The sequence below is a fragment of the Rhinatrema bivittatum genome, chromosome 3 (genome assembly GCF_901001135.1).
Source record: "Rhinatrema bivittatum chromosome 3, aRhiBiv1.1, whole genome shotgun sequence".
Classification (NCBI taxonomy): Eukaryota; Metazoa; Chordata; class Amphibia; order Gymnophiona; family Rhinatrematidae; genus Rhinatrema; species Rhinatrema bivittatum.
The window spans coordinates 369760212-369781305 of record NC_042617.1 but is presented as its reverse complement, the minus strand read 5'-3'; the positions used below and the strand labels follow the sequence as shown (position 1 = coordinate 369781305).

Here is a 21094-nt window from a genome sequence, read left to right as displayed (position 1 = left end):
TGATATGCAGACATTAAGGAAAAAGATGAAACTACTTCTTACCTGATAATTTCCTTTTCTCTAGGACAGGCAGGCCAGTCCACAAAAATGGGTTATGCATTCCTACCAGCAGATAGAGATGGAGACAACTGACTCACTAATGTCACCCTCATATACAAGGTGGCCCATGGAAAAGTAGCCCGCCTCCAATACCAGTGCATTGGAGGCAGGCTACTTTTCCATGGGTCACTCTGTAGTACTACACTGACATCAGCCTGCCAGTATTCCTGGAAAAGCCAACTGTGGACAACTGAATAACATTTTAACCATAACATCTTTTGAACCCCAAACTCCTCAGTTTATTAAATTTTTTTTTTTACTTCCAGGACACCAAGAAGCACTGGGATCAGTAAGAAAATGCAAGAACAATAGTAGAAAAAAATGAAGACCATTATTTACCAGGATCCACCTTGACCCGGTCATTTCTGATCAGCTTCCGATTTTCTCTTGTTGATAATGTCCCTGCAAATAGACCAAGCAATATTGCAACACAGGCAGCCCAGGGAAGGTGTGTGGACTGGCCTGCCTGTCCTAGGAGAAAGGAAATTATCAGGTAGGAAGTAATTTCACCTTCCTCTTCATCCAGACAGGACAATCCACACAAGTGGGATGTACCAAAGCTACTCCCTAGAGAGGTGGGATGCTGCCTGTGTTCCCCTCCAGACTGTCCTTGCAAAGGACATGTCCTCCTGTGCTCGGATATCCAAACAATAATGCTTGAAGAAAGTATAGAAGAAAGACCACAATCTCTGTTCTACAAATCTCCAATGGAGATAGTAGCTGCCAACCCGCCCAGGACACACCTATGCTCTAGTAGAATGAGCCCTAATTTGCCTGGGTAAAGGCCTCTCTGCCACCACATAAGCCACAGTTATAACTTCCTCAATTTAATGGGCCACTGTGGCTTGCTAAGCTGCTTCTCCTTTCTCAACTTCCCCATGAAGAGCGAAGAGAGATTAGATTTCTGCAACGGGTTGGTAACTTTAAGATACCACAACAGATGCCACCTGATATCCAAGGATCACAAATAATGAAAGTCTTGCGCATCCCAAGACCTGTCTAATGATGGTAGAGAAATGGACTGGTTCAGATGAAAATCCAATATAATTTTCAGCAAGAAAGTACCATTCTAATCTGTACTCTATCTGGGCTAATCATCAAGAAAGGCTCTCGACAAGAAAGAGCCTGCAACTTGCTGAACATATTGCTGCCAGGAACACTGTCTTCAAGGTTCACAAGTGCAAGGAAGCTGCCGAAGAGGGTGGATGGTGGGACCCGCCAAATGGTCAAACCTGATTCAGATCTCAGAGTGGCATAGGTATATGCAATGAAGGTCGGATATGTTTAAATCCCTTTAAATTCTAGTGATATCTGGGAGAAGACGGTGGTCTATCTTGAACTTTTCCTCTATGTAATCCAAATCTGTGACCTGCTCAGTCACCATATTGAGGGCCAACTAGGCCCTCAACCAAGCCGTACAGCTGGAAGTCCAAGATTAAGGGCATCACTGCCCTGGAGAGTGACACTTCCTTTCCAAGCTAAAAATGTGGAAAAATTTTCAAGTTCGCAACAATGGACTTACCACTGCCAAGGTAGAACAGTGCTTCAACAGCCTAGCTCTCTCAATGACCAAACCATAAAAGAAAATTGATTGGATTTTTGTATAGGATTGGCCTCTGATGAGTATAGGCAATTGGAATGTCCTGCCTACCCTCAGATGCTGAAGGTACACACATCATGTTTTCTTGGCCAGTGGAGGGCCACTAGAAGAACTAAGCAGGGATGCCGTGCAATCCTCTGCAGCAACCTGCTGATCATTGGCCATAGGAGAAACTCATAAAGCAACTTGTCCTGCAGTCATGCTTGAACAAAGATATCAAGCCCAAGTGATTGGGAAACTTTGCATTGACAGGGCTCGCCATCTGATATAAGGACATCAGACCCCACGAGAGACAATGAGTTGAAAGGCCTCGTGCGCCAGTGTCCATTCTCCTGGATCTAAGGCATGATGGCTGAGATAATCCATGCCAGCAGCTTATCCATTTTCAAAACAATCTGTGGACTTTGGGTGCCCACTTGAAGATTGATGTAGTGCTATCAACTTAATCGCACGAGCTCTAGCTGATTGATGGATCACCCCATCTCCTCAGGAGACCACTGCCCCTGTGCTTCAAGTTCCTGGCAGTGATCTCCCCAGCCCTGAAGACACGCATCTGTAATAACCACAATCAAGTCAGGCAACCCTAAGTCCACCCCCTTAGAGAGATGATCCCTGTGCATACCCCATAGCAACTTCTGCTTCACCTCTGATGGACAAGACAGCCATACCATATACTCTTGAGACTGCAGATTCCAATAAGACAGCAATGTCCTCTGAAGTGAACGCATATGCACACTTGCCCATGGAACCACTTCCAACATTACCACTATTGATCCCAATGTTTGGAGATAACCCCATACTGTTGGATGTACTGATGCCTTCAGGGCTCATATTTATCCCCAAAGCTCCTGAAACATTACTCTGGAAGAAATAACTTGCCATGTGCCATATCGAAGTAGACTCCTAGATACTACAGAGTCTATGCTGGTTGTAATTTCTCTTGGCTAGATTCACTATCCAACCTAGCTCCTGTAACAGCTGGACTACTCTGTGGTACAAGATTGGCTCACCTCCACCAACTAGGCTCTGATTAACCAATCATCCAGATATGGATTGGCCAAGATGCCTTCCTTGCACAGGGCAGCAGCTACCACTACCATTATCTTGGAGAAAGTTCTTGGGGCCATAGTAATTTGAATGGCAAGGCCTGAAACTGGTAATGGCAACCTAGCAATATGAAATGCAAGAATCGCTGGTGATCTTCCCTGATGGGGGCTATGCTGGTAGGCCTCCATCAGATTGAGGAATACGAGAAACTCCACTTTTTACTGAAGATCTCCTTGAAAACCTTTCAGTAAGACAGGCTTGGCAAACTGAAACCAGAAAGACAGTCTTTTCGGTGGCAGCCCCCAGCATTTGGAACTTGCTTCCAGAGGTACTGCGATTGACAGAGAATTCAAAGGCTTTTAAATCAATGTTTCAAACAAGCCTTTGAATAAAGTACTTTAGCAGAGATTCATATGAAGATTTATTTGCCTTAGGTTATTTTGTCTGAAATTCTTTCCTTTAGTTATGTATATCAGTTGTAAATCACTTAGGTATTTGTAAGCGAATAATAAATAAATAAATAAATAAATAGATGAAGTGCCATAAGCATGGACTGCAGGGTTTCCAGTCTGAAGTGGGTCACAAGTAAAAAACAATCTTGACTCTTTCCTTCAGGTCCAAAATGGAATGAAAGGAACCCTTTTTTTTTGTGAAACCACAAAATAAATGGAATAGTGACCTGTACCTTCCTGTTCCTGGGAGGACGGAATTACGACCTTCAGTTCAATCAATTGTGTAAGGTGGCTGCACTGCCGCTCTTTTTTTTTTTTTGTTTTTTGTTTACAGAATTGCATGGGGAAACCATAAAAGCATCTGTAGGGGGATCTGAGAAACTCCAGGGCATAGACTTTTCTCACCACATCTAGGACCCACTGGTCTGAAGTCTTATGGGTCCATCTTTGATAAAATTGAGATAATGTCCGCCTAACTCTGGAATCAGAGGGTAGACACCCAAAGCCTCATTATGAGGAATGGGAAGTCTCGGCGGCAGAGTTTCCAACCTTACCAGTCTTCTTTGGTTGAAAAGACTGAGATCTCACGAAGGGACAAGATTTAGAGTTTCTGAACCTCTAGAAAAGTGAAGCTATTAAGAATCACGAAAATGGCTCCGAGTGGTGAGCATGAGGTTGACAAATTATCCTCCAGTAAATGCAGAATTTTATATTCTCCCCGACCAATCATCATCTTTCTGTAACTTGTCCCAGACCAAAAGCGGCTCTTGTAGGGTAATTTTGTCAATTTGACATAGAACAGTATCATCCAACCAGTAATTCAACCAAAGAAGGCATCTAGCCACTATCACAGAAGTAGTCCTTGAGCTGCAGTGTGCATCCAATCTTAGCCTGCATCTGTCAAAAAAGGAAGCTCCTGGCTCTAAGTAAGGCTCATTTTCTTCCGGCCTCCTGGATTAAGTGCAAGCTGGCTAACTTAATAGAATAGAATAGAATAGAATAGAACTGAACTTAATAGAATAGAATAGAATATGCGGAGACCTGCAAATTTAAAGGCCGTAGCCTCGCTTCAATATAGCTTCAATCTTCCCATCCTGAGCATCCTTCAGAGCAGCTCCAACTTCCACTGGGATGGTTGACATCTTAGACACGGCACACACTAAGGCGTGCACAATTGCGAAATGCAACTGTAAAGAGTGGCTTGGGTGGGAGCCCTCAGTGCTGCAGCGTAGTTGATGCAGCCTTGTAGGCGAACCTAAGAGGCCTACACTGGCAGCTAATGAACACACCTAATAGTGGAACAGAACTTCATCTATACCAGCTACCTCCCCCTCAGGTTTAGCCTTTGGGTTCTGGTGACGGTAGTTCTTAGGCAGGTTCCTAGGGCAGTGGACAGAGAGAGAATCCAAAGATACACCAGGGTCAGGGGTGACAGCAGACAGACGAAAATAGAGGCAGGTTAACATAAGAGCAGGCTGCATACAAGAGTAGTCAAATCCGGGCAAGAGGTCAGAATCTGGAAGCCGTCCAAGGTGGATGGAGATACACCGAAGACACTGGACGAGATGGACAAGGAAGCCTGGATGAGGTGGGCTGGAGAAGACAAGAAAGTATGGATGAGGCAGGCAAGGCTAGACAAGACAAGGCAAGGCTGATGAACTGAAGACAAGGCAGGAAAAAACAATGCTGAAGATACAGGAGCTTGGGAACACTGGCAACATGTACTGCAAGCAGGAGACCCTTTGTTGAGGGGATGGTGAGCTGTATACAGAGCCCTTAGGTAGGAAGGGCTGCTCAATGTCATCATGGGGCGCCATGGGAATTTTCCTGCTGTGTGCCCTTTAAGAGCAGGCACTGCACACGTGCCCTAGGAGGAGCTGGGTCAGCAGTGGAACGATGGCTTGAGGAGCTAGGCTTGGTGGCATTCCTGTTGTGCAGTAGTCTGGGCCTTCCAGCAGTCACAGGGCATTCTCTCGATTTGCAACTGCTAACACTACCCTCTCTCCAAAGCCCCCTCCCTAGTCTTCTAAGCCTGGGTTTCCCAGGAAATCTGTGTAATTCTGATACAAGTTGAGGGGTTTATAGGTTGAAGGCTGATTCCCATGAATTTTCCTTGGGTCCATAGTTCTTCCAGGAGATAAGGTACTGTAACTGGTTTTGAATCCTTCGGAAATCTAAAATCTCCTGGACCTTGAACTGTGTATCTTCTTCTGTGGAAACTTCAGCGGTCTAAAGGGATGATCTGCCCAGCCAGGAGAGAATCGCAGGTTTTAATAGAGAAACATGGAACACATCATGGATCCATAAGGTTGCAGGCAATTTGAGTTTATAAGCCACAAGACCCAATTGTTGCTCGATGGGAAAAGGTCCCATGAATCATGGGACGAACTTCAGATTTTGCATCTTCAGTCTTAAGTTCTTGGTGCTGAGTCAAACTAGAATTCCCTGGGTGGAGTTGAGGTGCTGGGCAATATTCCTTATCGGCTTGTTTTTGTTTAGAATGTTCTGCTGCTTGGTCTAGAAGGTGATGTGTCCTTTGTCACAGTTCTGGAAGTTCCTGTTCAATCAGGTTAGCTGTTGGGCAAATCTCAGAGATGGGAACGGCATCTGAATACGATGTAGAAGGGTAATGACCCTGTGGAACTGTAACACAAATTCAGCCCATGGAAGGAGTGAGGCCCAATTATCTTGTCATTGGTTCACGTAGGCATGCAGAAAGGCCTTCAGACTTTGATGTTCCCTCTCTGTTTATCCATTGCTCTGGAGGTGATAAGCTGAGGTGAAATCCAACGTAATTCCACACTTTCTGCATAAGCCCTTCCAGTAACAGGCTGTGAACTGGACCCCTCGGTTTGAGAGGATGTGAAGAGGGAGCCCTTGCAGACGGAAGATATTTTGAACAAAAGGTTTGGCCAATTCAGGCGCGGATGAGAGGCCTGGAAGGGGTGTGAAATGCGCCATCTTCGAAAATCTATCTACTTCCACCCATATGATGGTATTGCCACCAGAGAGAGGAAGGTCAGTGATGACGTTAATGGCCATATGGGAGCAGAGTTCCTTGTAACAACCCTCAAGGCCATTCTTACACACTTATTCATGGCTCACGAAGGTCAGGATTCTACATAACGCTTAATGTCAGTCTTCATCTGAGGCCACCAGTATTATCACACAATTAATTTCAAAGTCCGGGTGATACCAGGATGACCAGATAGGCAGGAGTAATGAGCCCATTGAAGAATTTTAAGAACATAAGAACATAAGAAAATGCCATACTGGGTCAGACCAAGGGTCCATCAAGCCCAGCATCCTGTTTCCAACAGTGGCCAATCCAGGCCATAAGAACCTGGCAAGTACCCAAAAACTAAGTCTATTCCATGTAACCATTGCTAATGGCAGTGGCTATTCTCTAAGTGAACTTAATAGCAGGTAATGGACTTCTCCTCCAAGAACTTATCCAATCCTTTTTTAAACACAGCTATACTAACTGCACGAACCACATTCTCTGGCAACAAATTCCAGAGTTTAATTGTGCGTTGAGTAAAAAAGAACTTTCTCCGATTAGTTTTAAATGTGCCCCATGCTAACTTCATGGAGTGTCCCCTAGTCTTTCTACTATCCGAAAGAGTAAATAACCGATTCACATCTACCCGTTCTAGACCTCTCATGATTTTAAACACCTCTATCATATCCCCCCTCAGTCGTCTCTTCTCCAAGCTGAAAAGTCCTAACCTCTTTAGTCTTTCCTCATAGGGGAGTTGTTCCATTCCCCTTATCATTTTGGTAGCCCTTCTCTGTACCTTCTCCATCGCAATTATATCTTTTTTGAGATGCGGCGACCAGAATTGTACACAGTATTCAAGGTGCGGTCTCACCATGGAGCGATACAGAGGCATTATGACATTTTCCGTTTTATTCATCATTCCTTTTCTAATAATGCCCAACATTCTGTTTGCTTTTTTGACTGCCGCAGCACACTGAACCGACGATTTCAATGTGTTATCCACTATGACACCTAGATCTCTTTCTTGGGTTGTAGCACCTAATATGGAACCCAACATCATGTAATTATAGCATGGGTTATTTTTCCCTATATGCATCACCTTGCACTTATCCACATTAAATTTCATCTGCCATTTGGATGCCCAATTTTCCAGTCTCACAAGGTCTTCCTGCAATTTATCACAATCTGCTTGTGATTTAACTACTCTGAACAATTTTGTGTCATCTGCAAATTTGATTATCTCACTCGTCGTATTTCTTTCCAGATCATTTCTTTCCAGATCATTTATAAATATATTGAACAGTAAGAAATTTTCTTTCGTTGGTGCCAGGATACCACAGTCTTCCCTGGAGAAACTGTGAATGTAGCTGCAACCACAATCTTAGCAGGGTTGATGATGTGTTGTGGAGCTTCCAGGGTTCTCTCAGTATCAAAAGAATGTAAGACAGCATTGGCTCAATGGTTCTTCTCAGGAGGACAGTACCGCAACTCAAAGATAAACAGATTAAAAAAAAACCAATGACAAGCGGGCTTGCCTGGGGTTTAATCTCTGAGCTTGCATTAAATGTTCAAGGTTTTTGTGATCCATATAGATGTTACTGTGTGCTTGGCTCCTTCCGGCAGATGACGCCATTCTTCCAAGGCTAGCTTGACTGCTAGTAACTCACGATCTCCAATGGTGTAATATTTCTCTGACGGAGAGAATTGCTTTGAAATTAGGAGCAAGTCCGAGAGTACCATTATGGTTATGCTGCAGGAGGACAACACCTACACCGAGGATGGATGCATCTACCTCCAATATGATTAGCTTAGACGGATCTGGGTGGTGTAAGCATGGATAAAGAGTGAACGCCTCTTTGAGATGTTCGAAGGCTTGGATAGCATTCATGGTCCAGTTCTTGGAGTCTTAGCCCTTTTTAGTTAGGGCTGTGCGTGGGGTCGCCAAGGAGACGTAATCATGGATAAATTGCCGATAGGAATTTGTGAACCTCAGGAAGCACTGCAGAGCCTTAAGGCCCACAGGTTAGGGCCATTCCAGTAAGGCTTTTATTTTATTGGGGTCCATATGGAGGTCATGGCGAGAGATAATATATCCCGAGAAGGGAAGTTCTTCCTGTTGAAAGTACACTTCACTAACAGTCTAGAGGTGGTGCTCGCAAGTACTCTGGAGAACATGTTTCACATGGTGTCAATGCTCTGACAAAGACTTTGAGAAGACTAGGATATCATTCAAGTAAACTACCACATGGGAATAGAGATGATCCCAGAAGATCTCATTTATTATAAATTGGAAGACTTCAGGGGCATTGTACATCTGAAGAGCATGACTAGGTATTCATAGTGTCCGTCATGGGTGTCAAATGTGGTCTTTCATTCATTGCCCTCTCGGAATCTGATCAGGTTGTATGCCCCTGTGAGGGAGTATACAGAAAACTCCCTCAGACTACATTAAAGGACTTGGCACAGCTGTCTCACCCAGTCCTCCTCAAAACAGATCCCACAGGGAATCCTGGATGAAGGGAGGAGCCCTTCATCAGAGTTTAAGAAAGGGCCAGGAGGGTTTGGACAGGCTCCAGGGAGCAGGCAGGAAGCCATTGTATGAGAAAACCTGCTATGTTTGAGGATTATGTGTTACCTGAAGTTGAGCTTTATTATTTGTTGATTTTGCTTAACTCTTCAATTTTCACTGTAAATAAACTGCACAACAAGAAAACAGCCAGCGTTTGCCTCCTTATTCTTTCTGGCTGTTTCCAAGCCACTATCGCCCAAGTGACCACAGGTCTCTGGAGGTCCAGCTTGGTGAATATTTGTGCACTTTATAGGCAGTCAAAGAGCTTGGAGAACAAGGGAAGAGGGTAGCGATTCTTCTTGGTAATAATAAGTCCACAATAGTCAATGCGGGGCGCTATGACCCGCTCTCCTTTTCCAAGATAAAGAAGATAGCCCCAGCAGGGAAAGAAGAGGAGTGAATGAATACTTGGTCCAGATTTTCTTTGATATACTTGGACACAGCTTCAGTTTCTGGTACAGAGATGGGGTAGATTCTACTCCTGGTGGTACCTTCCCTAGTAGTAAGTCAATAGTATTGTCATAGGGGCAGTGTGGAGGCAGGACCTCTGCCTGTTGTTTACTAAAGACATCGGCATTTTCTACGTACTACAGTGGCAAGCCAGCTGACTCATTGGTGACTGTCCGGGCGAGGTGCAAGACAGGCGGGACCTTGATGAGACATTGTTCATGGCAGTGAGGACTCCATCTGGTGAGCTGTAGAGTGCCTCAGTTGTTGTGCGGTTAGTGCAACATGAACCAGGGTAGGCTCAGGATGACCTCAGTGACTACCTTGGGAAGCACATACAAGCTAATGTACTCTTGGTGCAGGAGGCCAGCCTGCATAATGAGCGGAACAGTAGCCTTTGTGATCTGCCTTGGTAGGGGTTTTCCATGAACAGACAAGATGGTGAAAGTGGCGTCCAATGGGACAGTTGGAATACCATACTGGTGTACCAATGACTCATAAATGAAGCTGCCTCAAACACCGGTATCCAGGAAAGCTTCCGTATCAACATGGGTGTCCTTGACTGAGAGGTGTACTGGTACTACAATTTGTAGAGCGGTACAGAGTTGACTTAGGGTGGCCTCTCTCACCATACTAAGGTCCTGGAGTTCCCAGCTTAGCCGGGCAACGATTTGCAAGGTGCCCTAATGCTGCACAATATAAACAAAAGTTGAGGTGTAGCCTCTGCTGGTTTTCCTCTGCTTCATCCACTTGAATGGGCTCCTCAGAAAGAGTACTGGGTTCATAAACCAGCATGGTAACCACAAGGCACTGGAAGCTGACAGCCAAACGGATCGGACATTGAGTGGCACCTCTCTCATGGGCTCACTCCTGGAAACTGAGATCAAGGCGTATGGCCAAGATGATCAGGCCCTCCAGTGTGTCTAGTAGATCACAGCTGGCTAGCTCATCTTTAATTCTCTCTGATAACCTTTGATAAAAGCTGGCAGTCAGGCTGTTGTTGCCCCATTGGAGCTCAGTTACGAGCATGCGAAAGTGAACTGCATTTTCTCCTACAGTCCTGGAGCCTTGCCGAATTTGTAGTAGTTCAGTGGCCATGGAGGAGATCCATCCAGGTTTGTCAAATATCAGCTGGATCTATTGAGGAAATTGCCCAAGTTCCCCATTAGCAGGTTATCATGCTTTCAACATTGATTTTCACCCAGTTTGAGATGAAGAGAGGCATTTGTAACGAATTTGCATCCTGCATAGATTTAGGAAGCTTCAACACTTCCTGGGAAACCCCCCATACCGGGTTGGGGAAGGCAAATGGAGCATGGTGGAAGTGGACCTGACAGGTGTTGCTGGAACAGGTGCCATGATCTTGGAAGCCTCGGACCAAAAATCAGGGCCTTGCATGAACTTCATCAGATCCTATAGCTGATCTTGCTGCTGCTTTAACTGGAGTGCCAGTCCAGAGATGGCGGGGGCTTGAGATGAGTCCACTGAGCTCATGGTCTCAGCATTCTGTAAAGGGTGGCATGAGTGTGAGCACTTGGTGTTACGGTGTTGTTTACACAGCCTAGTAGGTGAACCTACAAGGCCTATGCCAGCATCTGGTGAACATGTCCAGTAGGAGGACAGATTGGAGCTTCAACTATTCAAGCCACCTCCCCTGAAGGTTGAGCCTTTGGGTTCTGGCAGCCAGCAGGTCATAGACGGATCCCCAGGGTGGTGGATAGATAGAGAGTCCAAAGTAACACAGAGGTCAGGGCTGGCAGCAGACAGACGGAAATGGAGGCAGGCTAAGGTCAAGGCAGGCAGCAATGCAAGAGTGGCCAGGTCCGGGCAAGAGGCCAGGTCCAGGTGACTGGCAAAATGTGGTCAGGACCAGGCAAAAGGTCAGAATATGGAAGTCGGCCAAGGGTGGATGGACATACACTGAGAGAGATAGACAAGGAAGGCTGTATGAGGTGGGCTGGAGAAGACAAGGATGGCTGGACGAGGCAGGCAAGGCTGATGAACACAAGGCAAGGCAGGAGAGGATGATGCTGAAGACAGAGGAACTTGTGAACACTGGCAACATGTATTGCAAGGCAGGAGACCCGCTGCTGAGTCAATGGTGAGTTATCTGCGGAGCCCTTAAGTAGGGAGGGCTAGTCAATATCATCAGAGGGCACAGTGGGGATATTACTGCCATGGGCCCTTTAAGAGCAGGCTCTGCACGTGTCCTAGAAGAAGTCAGGTTTGCAGTGGCATGACAGCTTGAGTTGCTGGGCTCAGAGGCATTCCTACAGTGTTTCAGTCGGGGCTTTTGGCAGGGGGTGAGTACAGTGGGTCATGGGCCCTTCCTGCAAGCCGCGATTGCTAACAGTAACTGTTCCCTTGCATTAGGATCCATGGGGTAGATTCCTCAAAGGACATACCTCCCTTAAAGTTAGCCTCTGGAGCGCTTCACTCCAAATCAATCAGTTCTGAACAACTGCATGAAGGGGAAAGAAACAGGATGCTTTCCACCAACTGACCATATTAGGATCTTTCTTCTGCAACTTTGCAGAATCTGCTTGACTGCCTCCAAGCCAAGCAACTCTTCACAACTGAAGAGACACAGCATAGATCTGGGTGGTTCCACGTTGGGATTTCACACTTCTCCATGGTCACCTTTCCTACATCCCCTGGGGATGAATCAGATTTATCCCAGGAGTCCTCAGAGACAACATGGTCTTCCACCTGATTTTCGCCCCCCCCCCTCCCCACCACCACTTGATATGCCTTGAGGGGGAGAGGAAGGGTTCAAATGTTTTCTGTCCCTATGGAATGGCGTGGCAGCCTTGGCTGGGGTTTTGTTTTTGAACCCGTACAAGGTGCTTCTTGACCTCTAGAAAAATAAAATTTTCCACCCATGAAAAAGAAGCCAGATCCATTCCTGGCACTGTGGGAGCAGACAAGTTGACGTCCAAAATCCTGCCTGCAGCCCCTCTGGGGATAGACAGTAGAGAAGAGAGGGGAGCTCCTCTCTAACCAGGAGAGGTTAATAATAGCTTCCTCCCCCTGCAAGTGACCTCCTCCATCACTGAGTAAGATGTCCCTGTGGGAACAACAGCATCGGAAGGCAGTTCCTTATGAGCCTCGCAGTATCTGTGGCATAAGCTGAGGGGAAGAGTCAGTTGCACCGCCTGCACAAGGTGGGCTATGCAAATAGAAGGCCTCTTTGCGTGCTTACTGCCTGATGCCATTTGAGCTAACTCACAGAGTCTTAAAATACAGCTGATTTCCCTACTGTCTCACGGTAGCAGCAGGTCTGTCCCATGAGATGCACACTCTGCCAGTTCAGCAAAAACACACACACAGCCTCTGCTCGATGAGATGTGCCGATGCCAATGGCCATGGAAGTTGCCTCTCCTAAGCTCTAAACTCCCCACTGAGCTTCTGCCGATAAGAGCAGTTATATTTTTTTTCTTTTTTGCCAGCTCTTTGCCTTTTGACTTGTCCTGAATCAGCCACCCAGCACTGCCCAGGGGAGAGGGAGAAAAAAATATTGCTTGCAGGAAGGGAACCTATGCAAGGCAGGGTAAGCAAAACTGAGCTCAGCTGGGAACAAGGCTCTTGACTGCAGAGGGAGAGGGCTAACAGCCTTCACAGCCAAGCAGTCCCAGAGTTTTAGAAGTGGCACTCAAGAAGCACTAGAAGTGCACGAGGGAGGGAGCTAGCTAACATCTCAGGGACCCATCAGCCAACCTGTCCTATCTCCTGATAGGCCTAGATTTACAAGTGAACATGCATGTTCGTCATCTGCTGGAGACGTAAAATACTGGCAAGCTGATGTCATTGCAGTACTATATGAGGGTGACATCAGCGAGCCAGTTCTTTCCATCTCTATCTGCTGGTAGGAGTGCATAACCCAGTTATGTGAACTGGCCTGCCTAGATAAAGAAGAAGTGCAGGACTGCTTCTAAGGCCATGTCCAAAAGCAAAACATATTCTAGCAGCATTGTCTGAATTATCAAAAATGCTGCTCTCACCATAAAAATGTTGCTAGCAGTAATGTTGTTATGGGTTTGACAGTTGCTTGGTTTTGACTGAAAATATTACTGCCCTTAATATAAGGCTTGGGGGTAACCTGCATGTTGCGGCACTTACTACCATAAGAAGCTTTCTGGGCAGACAGGATGGACCATTTGGTCTTTTTCTGCCATTATTACTAAGTTACTATGCATGTTATGTTATGTATATGCCTCTTTGGTTTTGGCCATGAATGTTGTCTCATAATGACTGTTAGGTTTGCATGGCTATAATGGGTGAAGTGTGTGCAAGTATGGTTGCAAAGAGCAAAAGCGGCAGTGTGTATGTAGCTAAAGGATAGTTAAGATAAAGAAGTACTTACACCTAGCAGCCAGCGTCTGCTGTAAAAGCTCTCCTCAAATTGGTTAAAGAGGGTGGAGTGCCACAGCATAGGAATTATGGCAGGATCCAGGATTTCTGGCCACTACATTCAGTATTCACATGTGCATGTCAAACGCTACTTGCACATTCTAGGAATGGAAAGACTTCCTTTTCCTATAGGCCCCTTACCTTTCATGAGGTAGCATAAGCATTATATGTGTGAAATTTATGGCATCCATTATAATAGGTAGGTCAGCAATACAAATCTCTTTTCAGGTCCTGCTGTTGTTGCCATTGATTATGATTTAGAATATAGGCAGTGTATTCCAGTTCTTCTGTGCAGGGCTAGCAGTAACTGGTGGAAACATATGGAGAAAGTGCTTTGCTCCATCCCATCAACGAACCAGAGGATAAATAATGTAATGAGCACAATAGTTTGGCAAGCTCAGGTGTGGAATGAGACCTGGCTGTCTGAGGACTGATGTCAAGCTTTTACCTCCTCATACAGTAAAAAAGTAAATGATGGAAGAAAAAGACCAAACTGGCCCATCCATTCTGCCCAGCTGAGATTTTTTCACTTTGGATAGATAAGAATCCAACACCCATATACAACCATCACTATTCCCAACCTCCTCCCCCTATATCTTTTACCTGAAACTTCAAACCTTTTCCTTCCACTGCCCTCCATACCATCCAAAGCATGACCAGAATGTGTTCAAATACTAACTCTGCTACCTCTATGGATAGGCCATTTCAGGACTTATCGTTCTCTTTAATTCTTACAAGACAAAAATTACTTTAATACCAGGTCTCTCTCTCTCTGTGTTAGCGCTAAGTTCTCTAACAATCCACACAATCACCAAATCTAGCAAGGCCATTGTCCAAAATATCCAGCCTCCCCATGCTCATTGAAGAATGGAATTTAACCATGGTCACTCCATGCAGGTTACCCCAGGCTTCTTAGAAATTTAATATAGCCATACCACCATTCTTAGGGTCATAAACACTGCACTGTATAAGTTACCTCAATTTGTTCTTGGAAGCCAGATGAGGTTTTACCACTGCTATTAGGACTATAACAGCTTCTAAGCTCAAGCTGTACACACAAATTCTCTCTTCCTCTGGCAGGTCCAGTAGAGTGTGCCTGGACTTGAAGATGTGTAGTCGCAGTTGCCTCCTTGTTGTCCTCTGCTGTCCTTGCCTCCTCTTTTCTCTCTGCCCCTTTTCCCACCCCTCATCCTCTTTTCTCTCTCTGTCCCCTTTACCTTCTACTCTTCTCCCTATGTCTCTCTCTCTCTTACCCCTTCTGTCTCCTCTGATCTTTTCCCCACTCCAGCCATAACTACATTTGCTCCAACAATAAATATTGCCTCTACCTTGAAAGCAACCATGCATGGTGGCAGTAAAACCCTTTTAATAGAAGGTCCAAGTCAGTTAAAAGTTGGATTTAGTAAGTACAAGCTAAATAGCATGTGTAAAAAAGTATACTATGTTATTTTCCTGTGCACCCACTAAAGCCTAATTTGATATGATGTTCATTTATGTATGGTTATGTGCTAATTTTAGTGCATACCTGCTATCATCAGGGATCAATTTACTGTGCATGTAGTATTTTTTTGGGCAGACTAAGTGGCCTTAACTTGCATGCTAAATTTTAGGTCATAGGCCCCAGTCCTATTTCATAGGGCTTCAGACTCCACATAGCATCACTACCCAAGCTTCATACCATGTGATCTAAATTTACTGCTTTTATCAAGCAATGTTAAAAAAATATAGGGAAGGAGGATAAAGATATGTCAGTTTCAAAACAAAAACTAAATGAAAGGTACCTCTCCAGCTCCTTGGAAGAGAATAGTATGGTCTGACAGTTTGGTCTTGGTAATACGCCGAGCTGCAATGAGACCCGCTACAGCTACTCCTGCAGTTCCTAAAACATAAAAAACAGGTCTAAGGGTCATTTTTTCGAATAAAGTACAATTAACGATACATGACTCAACAAAACTTTGAGAAAGAAACATCGCAGCTGATTAAACTGTGCCTCATTACAAGTGTATGGGTTCAGCACAGCTATGAAAAAGATGGCATAGACAGTTTAATACTCTTAAGAGTAATGATAAAACTTCTTCCATTCTGCCGCTACTGTTAAAGAAAAATCTACTGTTTAACACAGAATACAAAGCCACGCTTCAAACCTGAGCCGTTTTTGAATGAACTTGCAACTTATTCAAATGATGTCATCAATTTCGGTTAAATACTACTTTGCCCTACTTATTGCTTTTTTCTGTCTTTGAAAGGTGCTAGTGTGAAAGGTGACACACTATATTTTAGGATAAACTGGGATTAGTATTGCCAGCCTGCCGATGATTTAAAGTATTAACTTTTGTCAGTGTCATGCTATCATGCCCTACATTAAAGAAAGGCAAGTAAGGATGTTTAGGTAAACAGTTTATCGATAGCCAAATTTCAATATACAATTTGGTTTGCCTGGCCACAGCTTATTGTATAATTGGTTGATGGGAATGGATATACCATTTTATTATAATGCCGATTTAGTGCTCGTAGGCTTGAAACTTTGTACTTTTAGGACTAATGTATGAAACATTTTGGGTTGTTTTTAGTTGAAGAGATAGTCATGCAAGCTTGAGGTAGAAATCTGCTTCATCACATGGTTTATTTCTAATTAAACAGTCGGCTTCCCCTGGGCTGCACCAATTCTAAGTCAGCTGCTAGGTGTCGGCCAAGATGGAACGCTGGCCCGTCCCCGCCCCCCCCGGAAAGGAAGGGGGGGAGAGTGAATATATTTTACTGAGTTTTATGATTGTCCTTATTTACTGAATGTGTTTATGTGTGTCCTCTGCCTTGAAAAGATTTTTCATTGTCATTATTTAATTGTATGAATTGTTTCTATTTGTTTTCAATGCTTGTAGTCTACTTCAAGCAAAATTACGAGTATGTGGCATATAAATGAATAAAGGAAATCAAATGAAAATTAAGTCAGACATTCAGAGAGGTTGTAACAGGAGTGGAAAATGGATGTGGGGAGAAGGGGAAAGAGGAAAAGAAATGTAATAGAGCTCTATGTGGCCTATTAACCCAGACTGGCAACACTTCCCTCATAAGAACATAAAATATGCCATACTGGGTCAGACCAAGGGTCCATCAAGCCCAATTTCTTGTCTCCCACAGTGGCCAATCCAAGTCACAAGTACCTGGCTAGTACACAAACATTAAATATCTCCCATGCTACTAATGTAGGCAACAAGCAGTGGCTATTCCTTACTGATTAAAAGCAGTTTATGAACTTCTCCTCCAGGTACTTACCCAAACCTTTTTTAAACGGAGGTATACTAAATGCCTTAACCATATCCTCTGGCAACAAATTCCAGAGCTTAATTGTGCAATGAGTGAAAAAGAAGTTATTTCATGATTTTGTAGACCTCTATCATAACCCCCTCTGCCGTCTCTTTTCCAAGCTGAACAGCCCTATCCCTCTGCCCTCTACTCCACTGAAGATCAACCTGCTTGAACTCTTATTCTATGCAGGATAAATATTGTAGGCTCCCACTCCCTAAAGTGTGGCAAAAAATCTGAAGGAAATTAGATGGTTCAAAAGTGAATAGTGGTAGGACAGGGGAAAAAGACCACCGCAGACATGATAATCTTATAAGGTCAGTTTCCCTATAGGCATCTTCATAAATAAATAATAGAGGATAAATGCTTAATTTGACAGGGTATTTACTCTTGCCTTACTATGGGCAACAATCAGCTTGTAAAAATAATATGGTTCTGTAAGTTAAATTCTATGAAGCAAGAGCATGACTATTAGTTGAGAATGTCACAGACATTCAAAGATTTTGTAAACATATTTGATATGCCTATACATAGAAACTTCTGTTTGCTGCAAGCAATACTACAACATGTTATGTTTCACATATTTTTGGTGAAAGCCATGATTTATAGCAGAGTTCTGTGACTAAAATTCTAAGATTAACATACTGCAGTTAAAGCATTTTATTTCTAGGAATGTCAAATAGTGTTTATATTTTACTTCTGTGATTTGCATTTATTAGTCTGAGGAAGTTTGTTGTGTGTGCAAATAAGGACAATAGTTTGTAAACAATAAATGAATGCCAAGTAACAAGGAACTCTGGATAGGATCATTAGAAGTAGGGTCTGTGGAGCTGCAGAAAGTAGGGAAAATTGGCAGAAGTGTGTATTGAGTTCATTTTCAAAAGCCATTTTCCTGGGTGAATACTGACATACTATGGTAAAATGGCTGCCTGAAAATCACTCACCCTTAACTCAGCTAAAAGTAAGAATGGGGCTCCACAGTGCACATACCTGTAGCCAGGTTAGGGAGTGGTGTTCCCAGGGATATATTTTGGGTGGGATTATGAAACAGCATGTGCACATTGCATATGCTTTTTCTCAGTCAGATATATCCCAAAGAGAAGGTACAAAGTCCATAGGGAAGCTGTACCCAAAGGCAATTTTCAAAAGAGGACATATGAGTAGGCTTTCCCTTTGAAAATCTGTACCAAGTCCATGGGTACAAAGTATCTGTGGACTTTGCAACTGGATGGGCTCTTTTGAAAACTGTCCCTTACAGGAACACATACATTCATAGTAGATGTTTTTAATATAGCACAACATGAATTTTAAATACTTTTATACAATCTAACAGCAACTGAAAAAAACACTGTTGTCATAATTTGTTTTAGGGCTTCATTCAATCTTGGAGATTTGGGCCTCCACTAGGTGAATAGTGGCCAAATATTGGCTTCTCTCTGAATATCTACTGTTACAATAAGGAGATAGTTGGTTGCTCCTTTGAGTCACCGAAAAATGAATTTGACTGCATATTTGCTGTTTGGTCAGCGATCAGACAGTGCTCCACAAAGAAATGCAAGACCTCTACTGTTATACGGCCCATCCGTGGTAGGGCCGCATCCGGGCCTACTCACCCCGGAAACCCAGGGTTTCCAGGGTGAGTAGGCCCGGATTGAGTGTCAATCTTGGATCACCTTCGCTCGTGGCGGCGGCCCTCGAGCGCCTGCAGTCTCCTCTGCCGCTTCCGACTCCTCTGCGGATCCTTCCCGCGCCCGGTGGGCCTCCCTGTGACGCTGCCGTCCTGCCTCCTCTGAGTCCCAGCTTAGGCGCGTGTGTGACTCCTGTTCTTTTAAAGGGGCCATGGCGGGAAAGTAGCCCGTGGCCTCGGATGATGACATCACTGGGCCTTAGTATATAAGGCAGGGCCCAGCCACTAGTTCCCTGCCTTGGCAACAGGTCTCCATGATTGCTCGTGCATTAGCCATCTCCACAGCAGAATCCATGGTGACCTTAGCATGCTGAACATAAGAACATAAGACTTGCTATACTGGGTCAAACCAAATGTCCATCAAGCCCAATAATTTGTTTCTAACAGTGGCCAGTCCAGGATCCCAAGTACCTGGCAGGATCCCAAGGGGTAGATAGATACCATGCTGCTTACCCCAATGATAAGCAGTGGATTTCTACAACTCCGCCTTAATAATGGTTTTTGGACTTTTCCTCCAGGAACTTGTTGAAACCTTTTTTAAATGCAGCTACACTAATAACTTTCACCACATCCTCTGGCAATTAATTCCAGAGCTTAATTATGCATTGAGTACAAAAATATTTTCTCTTATTAGTTTTAAATGTATTACTTAATAACTCCTTTTTAGGTCCCCTAGTCTTCATACTTTTTGAAAGTGTAAACAAATCGATTAGGGTTTACTCATTCCATTCCACTCATTATTTTATAAACCTCTATCATATCTCCTCTCAGTCAAGCTGAAGAGTCCTAATCTCTTTAGCCTTTCCCTCATAGGTGACTGGCTCTCTCTGAGGAAAGGTTTAGTTTTCCCTTCCCTTTGTGAGAAGGAGATGGAGGAACAAAAAGCAATAGTTATTCATTTGTTTCTATTTTTCTTATGTATTTTTTCTTATGTTATTGCTATTATGACTTGAGTTGCTCTGGGTCCTTTTCATAGGGGAGCAAAAATGTAATGTAATGTAAATATAAAGTAGAAAAGAAGAAAGCATTAATATCCCATCTCTCACACACAAATCTGGTAAGAATCAGTTAATCTATGTTGAAGGATAAACAACAGTTACTCCAGGACACAAACTCCAAAAGTGGCAAATGTGATAACAAATGTGAAAACTTCACAAAGCTATCCTTTTACAGAACTGTAAGCCAGCTAATCTGAATCTACTGCCAAACTTACTATTCTAATACTACCCTATTACAGGGCTTCCAAAATGTTTTGATAATTTGACCTCAGTTCAGCACTTGAAAATTCACATGACCCCAGAGGATGACCAAAATAAATTAAGCTGTGGTGTGATCATTCCTGTTCATCATCCCTGCATTTAAGCTGAATCTCTTCTTAACTTCCTCCCTTCCAGGGGACTTCCTCTCACAAACTCAGCTCCTCTCACCTCCCCAATACATCCCCTCCCCCCCCCCCCCCCCCCCCCCGACGTACCCAGTGTCGCATGGCCAGATATAGGCCTTCTACAAATTGTTTGAGGAGGAAGATATTGGCTACTTTGAAGCCCAATTTCCCATCCGGCTATAGCCATTTCTACGCAGGTACTTTGAGTCGGTGCAAAAGATTTCAAGGACTTTCCTTGGGGCAGAGAGTCCCTCTCCAGAACCTGAGCCGATATGCTTCTAGAGTACAGCCTGCTCTCTCCAGTATGGAGGCTTTCATGTCTGCATAGCTAGCCCTTCTATCCAGATTTGATGTCTGAAATGCAGCCTGACTACTGCCTGTCAGCAGGTTCCCCAAATAAATGCTCCATGAAACTTTTGTCTGCTCCACCAGTTGGGCAGTTCTTTTGAAGTTAAGAAAGGCCTAGGAGATGACCCAAAGCCTATTTTTGGTAACACTTGTGACCAGGGAGGTGGCCTGGTTATTGCGGTCTGCACTGCCTGCGTTACCTGAGTTAGCAGTGCACTTTGCTTCATTACTTGTTCTCAAGTAACCTGCTGCTGGTCAATTTGAGTTTGTATAGCATTTCTGCAACTGTTGCAGCCCTATAGCAAGGATCTACATCACTTGTTCCATCTTCCCTGTGTCCATACTGCCTCAAAACTATGTATCTCTCTGGGGGAAGGGGGGGGGAGAACAAAAAAAAAATCTGCTGGCCTGTCTGGCCCTGACTGCAGAGGTGGGCTTCCCCTTAGGCCTGTTGTAGCTTCAGCTGGGTAAGTGCACCTGAGAGGTCCCAGGAAAAAAAAAGAGAAAAACTCTGTATTTTTTTTTCCTGCTGCTGTGGCTGTGGGCTCCTGCCTGTGCTTCCCACTGTTGCCACCATATGTGGTAACTTGGGTGATAGCGGCTTGGGAAACAGCCTGGAGGAATAAGGAATCTGAGTTTGGCTGTTTCCTTCTGTGCAATTTTATTTACAAATCTATATCAAAGTAAATGCAGCTCAGCTCTGATACAAAACATCATCAAACATAGCAGCTTTATCGTTGGCTGGGT

The 21094-nt window shown here is 44.3% G+C and overlaps 1 protein-coding gene across 5 annotated transcripts in view; it reads right to left on the bottom strand.

Moving 5' to 3' along the window:
• Positions 1–21094, bottom strand: part of ME1 (malic enzyme 1) — an 869023-nt gene that overhangs the window by 89421 nt on the left and 758508 nt on the right. For all 5 annotated transcript variants that reach the window (XM_029595519.1, XM_029595520.1, XM_029595518.1 and 2 more), the window contains one exon: positions 15407–15504. In XM_029595519.1, coding sequence (XP_029451379.1) covers positions 15407–15504 — 98 coding nt within the window. The remainder of the gene's footprint in view (positions 1–15406; positions 15505–21094) is intronic.